We start from the raw sequence: 7,279 nt of genomic DNA on the forward strand, positions 1-7,279 counted from the left end.
GGTGGAGGAAGTACTGAAGCTTGGTACTTAAGTAAAAGTACAAATACCCAGCAAAATATATACTCAAGTAAAAGTAGAAGTGCTACATCAACAATCCTACTTAAGTAAAAGTCTTAAGTACTTTTAAATGTACTTAAAGTATTAAAAGTAAAAGTACTCACACACCAAATATATATGATTGATTTCCATTGCAAAGGATCTGAACAGGTTAAAATAATCAAAGAAATCATCTTAAATTAAAATGGACCATGTGTAGTTAATGTACATGTTCAGTCCAGAAGCAGCTGTGGACAGGTCTGTGTGTCATGAGGCAGGCTGTGGACATCAAGTGAACAGAGAGGCTGCTGATAACAAACAGGCATTCAGCATGTTTACTGTGTCAGTGTTCCTGCTGTAGATTCATGTTATGATTCATGTTCATCAGACATTAATGGATGGACCTGTGTTAGCAGACAGCAGCTAACTAGTTAGCTCACTGAGCCAGAGCACCGGCATCATGACTGAGGCTCATTATAGAAACACAGCTGGCAGCGTGACACCACCTCCATGCAGAGTCTGACCTCTCATCAGTCCAGCACTGTGTTCATCACATGGAACAAGGAACTACAGACACTGTAGAAATGTAGTGGAGGAGAAAGTACAGGTAACAGCTGCAACATGGAATGTAAACGTACAGTAACGAAGTACAAATACTTAGTTACTTTCCACCACTGTTTATTATACATTAAAATTATCATCCTCAACTGACCTCTAAAGGCCACTTTTTGTGTGATTATTTCATTTTTTTCATGTCTATATATTGACGTTGTTTCATACAGGTAACATGTATAATTGCATTTTTCCTTGAAGGAATTCTGTGAAATAATATTCAGGATGTTCCTTCATCATAAACACCAGGTGAACACCAGAACTTTTCTGAATTATGATATTAATAATAATCATAAATACACATAACAACCAACAGGCTTTACTGCATTTAAAAAAAAAAAATCTCAAAGCCAGCATGTAATTACTTCAGTCATCCACTAGAGCGCGCCCACACTCAGTCAGCCAGTCACAGGGAGTCAATGCTGTCCATCAAACTTCACCGAGCAGCAGAGGCTCATCATACTTTTACCTATTTATCCTGATATAGTTATTTCCAAACATGTGCCTTCAGAACCAGCTCTGAGTGTGGTTCCAGAAAGAGTCCGACATAATTAAGAAGAAAAGCTCACTTCCAAGAATGAGGCCTCTTGTCTTATCCCCCTGCCGTCCCGGGCTGAGTGGCAGCTTGGCTGCCTGCGTGCTCTGTAATGTCCCTGCCTATGGGCAAAGGTGTATCAGGCAGGTTCGGCTCTGGCTGCCTGCCGTCAGTCTGCGCCGCAGGCAGCAGATCAAAAACAAACTCTTCAAACGGTGACAAAGCAGCTCCTTGTTTTGTTTTTTTTTCCTTCAGCAATTTATTCATCATTTGTCAGAGAGTTGCTCAATGTTATGTCTGTGAATACCAGACAGATTAAAGCGTTCTTTTTGCTATTTTCAGGCCACCCACCGTTATCTAGAAAGTTAAAGGAATAGTTCAACATTTTCAGAGAATTTCAGCAGCCGGTTTGAAAAAGCTTGTGAAGCAACAACAAACATGTCTCGGCCTTAGTGGTCGCCATCTTGGCATACCGACACATACCAACCAATCCACCTTTTAAAAACTGGTGGTCAAATTTATAAAGTACGACTTACTATAAACCACCTGTTTGGTGAAATACTTAGCATTAGCTCAGTAAACTTTCTGTTTGTTTTCCTGTTGAAAGGTCCCCTGATGATGTACGTGATTTCGAGGTTAGGTGGATGAACCAAGAAGACTCAACACATTTCTGACAGAAGAGAAATAAAACTGGAACAAACCAGAATGAAGGAAAGTTAACTGGAAGAACACGGGATGAACTGACACAGAGCAAAGGACAAGCTACAGGAGAAAACAATCAGGAAATGGAGGAGGAACACAAGAGGAAGTACAACACAAGGAAGCGGGACCTTCAAAATAAAACAGGAAATACAAGGAAACTTCCAACCAAGGACTTAAAGTTGTGTTTGTTATTAGTAGCACCTGCACCTTGGTTAGCGCATGCTAATTTGAAAGCAGAAGTGAGAAGCATAGCAAATTAATTTGGCCTATATGCCAGCTCTTAATATGCGAAAGGTGGGGTGCACTCTGGGCAGCTGTCAGTCATCTGCAGGGTCAGTATCAAGCGGCAACCTCCGGGGCTCAGACTTGAAGCCCATGCGGAAGTGTCAAAACTTGTAATTCACGCCACAACCACTGGGGGCTGGCTCCAGAAGCGAGTAATTTCCCATAGACTCCCATGTTAAAATGGCCGACTTCACAGCAGAAAAGAACATGTTTACAGCCTGGTACAAAAAACCACTCTGGTCTCAGATGATAGGTTCTCTGCTAGTGTCAATTGTAGGGGGGGTGAATTTTTTTACAATTCACTCGTTTCAATGGTATTCGGACTTAAAATTACGCATAATTATGGGCGTTGCCGCTTGAGTGACAGACAGTTGACGTATCACAGTGTGAGTTTCCTGCTTCCATGATCACCCGCCCCCCTAAACCCCGCTCGTGCCCCCCCTCTTTGTCCATATTTGGAGTTTTGGCGGACGTGACGCTGCCAACATGGCGGCGGTCATCACGTCCCGAAACCTCCCACCGAGCCTCAGAACGGCTCTTCAGAAACAAACGGGTGACGTCACAGAAGCTCTGTCCATAGTTTTTACTGTCAATGGTCAGTATAGAAAGCCAGACCACTGCTCACACCTAGTTTAGAGTCCGGGCATGTGGAAGGGAGCTGGAGTACCCAGAGAAAACATGCAAACTCCACTCACAAAGGCCCCAACCAGACCTGAACCAGGAGCCTTCCTGCTCTGAGGTGCCAGTGCTAATCTGAAAACAACACCTGAATTCTGGTCCCTTTGTGAGCATGAAGCTAACAGTAGCAGCTAATCACCCTGTAGCATGTGATCTGTAAACATGAAGATATTGAACCACACACACTCTAAACATGCTAACATTGAGCTATACATGGATTACATTAAATTTAGAGGCCATTAATGTGATGATCTGAGTTTTAACAAAGGAAAGTGTTGTTTATCCTTAAACAACCTTTTCCCTGAAGGCATGCCATTCAACAGCTTTGTGCTTTTCACAGCTTCCGTGTGCTTCCACGGAGTAAGCCCGTTATTTTCCATGTACCTGTAGCCCCGAGATGTATCCATCCTCACCGGGTTTGACAGGAGTTTATTAATCCCTCCTCTATGTGAAACATTTCATTTGTAAATGACAGCTTCAGATTGTGGTGAGCTGATTTCCACGCGCACACACACAAGCACACTTTGTTCGTACTAAGAAAAGTTTTGCATATTACTATTTTAAGAAAGCAGATAGCATCAATCAAATATGAAGAATGAGCACGGCGAAACCAACATGATCCTTCTTAGTGAAAGTTCCAGATAAACACACACACACACACACACAGAAAAGCACTGCGTCTGCATCAAGAACAAACAATCTCCCACACACACACACTTTTTGACACAGCATGAGTTCACTGTTATTGCACAGGAAGGCGGTCTGTCCTCAGCTGAACCGTGAAGGAAACCAATCGAAGAAGTTTACACAGGAATGAGCAGCACAGATTATAATAACAACTTCATTCATTAAATGCTGTGCCAACACACACAGCACATCACCTGATCCTGATCTACAAAATATGTTGTGTGTGTGTGTGTGTGGTACCGTCCTCACCTCACCTCACCTCTGCTGGCTTACAAGGAATGCACTCAAAGAGACGTGTTTGCTATTTTAAGTCTTGAATAAAGAACATTAATAAATTATCAATGCTGTAATTAACCCCCTGTTTGTCAGTGTAACATCCCGCAGCCTGTGTGTGTGTGTGTGTGTGTCTGTGTGCAGCAGCTTCACACTGCTTTCCTCCTGGAACTCCTGTGTCCGGACAATGACTGTAAATTTCCATAAATCCACACAAATCCACACACAACTAATCCTGTGTACAAAGACGGGCTCTGTGCCGTACAGTGGAGGTGTTGGGTCACAGCAGTCACGTATCACCCGTCACATGAACATACTGAGGCAGGAAAACACACAAAGTAATTAAAGTTTGTTTCAAGCTCCTTTCACTTGTAAAATCTAGATTCGTTTATTAAGATATGATTGGATCTGGATTTTTGCTGCTGTTTAAAATATTAGAAATTACATTTGGATATAATTTTGTCAGAGCTGAAACACTGTTGCTGTATTATTATGGATTACAGATTATTATTATTTTGTAAATGTCCTTAAACTAACAAACTTTTTTTATTTATCAGCTAAGCAAAAAGAAAAATAAATGCTAAAGTGCTTCATAGGGTAAATATAGACTTTTTTTGCAGCAGTAAATGAAATATTAACCAGCCATCCTTTGGTTATTTCTGAAAAGTCCGTAAAAATGTACATTTTCATAAACGAACGTGTTCACAGCGTCTCTTCTAATGACTGTAACACACACGGTTTAACTCAAACAGTCTCTGTGTTAACTCAACATGTGCTTTTCATTTGTTCTGATCGTTAAGTAATAAATACTAACTTTTCTTTTCTTTTCTTTTTTTTTCAGCCTTTGAGAGTTCTCCCTCCGTGCGTCTTTACGCGCGGTGCGCGCTGGCGCCGCTGGAGCCCGCAAAGGGTTAAACGGGGTAACCAGCAATCCTTTTAACAGGCAGGTGCCCCGCCAGCACCAGCCCAAAGCTTAGCTTTTTAAAAACTCATAACTGTCATGTTGCGAGTTACTCGGCGAGTCTCGTTAAAGGTGATGGCTGCAGATCGGCGGTAGCCTATAAATAGAGGACTGGAGTTATCAGCTGACTCACACCGCGCGATGCGCCTCTGACTTTCATCACCTACTGTTATTTACTGAGCAGAGGAACTCTTTATTTTTTATTTTTTTTTTACTACTGGATCACAGAAACTTTTATTTATTTTCTTTTGTTTGTTTGTTTGTTTGTTTGTTTTGAATCTTCACCACCGGCCGAGCTGCGTCCCGCTCTGGAGATGTGGTGGATGCTGTTTCCGCGGTGGATCTGGTTCCTGGCGTGTGCGTCAGTGTGGATGGAGCTCCACGTCGGAGGTTTGCCCCAAGTCACCTACTCACACGCGGGAATCTGCCCCAATGACATGAACCCCAACCTGTGGGTGGATGCCATGAGCACCTGTACACGGGAGTGTGACTCTGACCAGGTAATGTGTTCACATATTAAAATATGTCACTAAAATGTGTTTGTTTTTAAATTAGATATTTTTTTAAATCTCAGATTTGATGTTGAGTTTGGACCTGTCTCAGTCTGAACTCTGTCTCCTCCTGCAGGAGTGCGAGTCCTTTGAGAAGTGTTGCCAGAATGTGTGTGGAAATCGAAGTTGTGTGGCGGCCCGTTATGTGGATGGAAAGAAAGGCCCCGTGGGAATGCCCAAAGAGGCCACCTGTGCCAGTTTCATGTGCACCCAGCAGGGGTCCGAGTGTGACATCTGGGACGGCCAGCCGGTGTGCAAGTGCCGCGACCGCTGTGAAAGGGAGCCGCACTTCACCTGCGCCTCCGACGGCATGACCTACTACAACAAGTGCTACATGGATGCAGAGGCGTGCTCCAAAGGCATCACCCTCTCTGTTGTCACCTGCCGCTTCCACCTCACCTGGCCCAACACCAGCCCCCCGCTGCCCCAGGCGACCACGCTCCGCCCGACGACTGCTCCCCTGCAGGCCACCGTCCCTCCTCCCACCGAGCCACAGCCGCCCATCGTGGTCAGCAGCCCCGCTCACCAGACCGTACATGAGGGTGAAACGGCCAGCTTCCTGTGTGACGTGACAGGGCGCCCCCGGCCTGACATCACCTGGGAGAAGCTGATGCCGGCTGGTGCGGAGAGGGTGGTCATGAGGCCCAACCATGTGCAAGGTAACATGGTGGTCACCAACATCGGCCAGCTGGTCATCTACAACGTGCAGGCACACGATTCAGGTGTTTACACCTGCATGGCTCGGAACCCATCCGGCTCAGTGCAGGCCAACCACCCGCTCACTGTGCTGCCCACAGAGGTTCTCAAAACCTCTGAGCCCAAGAACCAGAGCCAGTGCCTGCCTGAAGAGTGCCACAAACCTCCAGACACCCCCGAGGACTGTGGGAGTGAACTGGAGAGAGTCAGCTGGTACTACGAGCCCAAGACCAACAACTGCTTCTCCTTCACACACTGCAACAACAACACCAACAGCCAGCAAACCTGGAAGGTGTTTGAGACTTACGAGGAATGCATGCAGTGCTGTGGGCCGGAGCTGTCGGGCTCCTGCGGGCTCCCCAGCCTGCAGGGCCCCTGTAAGGCGTACGAGCCTCGGTGGGCCTACAGCAGCGCCCTTCGGCAGTGCCAGTCCTTCATATATGGAGGTTGCGAGGGCAATGACAACAACTTCGAGTCCAAAGAAGCCTGCGAGGAGATGTGCCCCTACCCGAAAAACCACCACTGCAAGGCCTGCAAGCCAAGAGGCAAGATGGTGACGAGCTTCTGCCGGAGCGACTTCGTCATCCTGGGTCGCATGACGGAGCTCACGGAGGAGAAGGACTCAGGCCACGCCCTTGTGACCGTAGAGGAGATCCTCAAAGACGAGAAGATGGGCCTCCGCTTCTTTGGCAAGGAGCCTCTGGAGGTCACGTTTCTCAACATGGACTGGAACTGCCCGTGTCCGAACATCACGGGCGCCGCCGCTGAAGGCCAGGTCATCATCATGGGCAACGTCAATGACGGCATGGCCGTTCTTCAGCCGGAGAGCTACGTGGGCTCGTCCAGCCCGCGCCGGGTACGGAAACTGAAAGAGGTCATCTCAAAGAACACATGTGACATTCTGAAAGCCATCACCAACAGCCCGCAGTAGGGCTCAGCTCATCACCCTCCACCAGCAGCAGCAGCACGCTGAACCTTCACCACAGTAAGATTCACATTTAAAGGATTTCTTTGTTTTTAATTTCCTGATGAGTCACATGACGTGTCAGATGTTTTTTTATGTGTTATTGCAGTACCATGTATGTGAGCGCACATAAGATCAGCTGATCAGTGAAACAGGGCCGACGGACTCTGATGTTTCTGTACATACCGTCTTTTTTGATCGTCTTATTCACATGCTGTGTTTCCCTCTGACATTACTCACTATGACTTCATACATACACCAGCATCTGTGCAGAGAACGGCACACACAGTATGACACAT

General features: G+C 46.1%; 1 protein-coding gene across 1 annotated transcript; it reads left to right on the forward strand.

The window, feature by feature from the left end:
• The first annotated feature begins 4,943 nt into the window (after positions 1–4,943).
• Positions 4,944–6,992, forward strand: LOC114437504 (WAP, Kazal, immunoglobulin, Kunitz and NTR domain-containing protein 2-like). Its single transcript, XM_028408252.1, has 2 exons — positions 4,944–5,269; positions 5,397–6,992. Exons 1-2 carry the CDS (start codon positions 5,084–5,086, stop codon positions 6,945–6,947), a joined length of 1,737 nt encoding a protein of 578 aa, XP_028264053.1. The 5' UTR covers positions 4,944–5,083; the 3' UTR covers positions 6,948–6,992.
• Positions 6,993–7,279: the final 287 nt, after the last annotated feature.

This window comes from Parambassis ranga, chromosome 6 (assembly GCF_900634625.1).
Source record: "Parambassis ranga chromosome 6, fParRan2.1, whole genome shotgun sequence".
NCBI classification, from domain to species: Eukaryota; Metazoa; Chordata; class Actinopteri; family Ambassidae; genus Parambassis; species Parambassis ranga.

Excerpts from the sequence above, each read along its gene's own strand:
- LOC114437504 (XM_028408252.1), top strand. The coding sequence starts at position 5,084 with ATGTGGTGGATGCTGTTTCCGCGGTGGATCTGGTTCCTGGCGTGTGCG. Across the intron at positions 5,270-5,396 it reads GGGAGTGTGACTCTGACCAG|GAGTGCGAGTCCTTTGAGAA; the intron begins GTAATGTGTTCA and ends CTCCTCCTGCAG.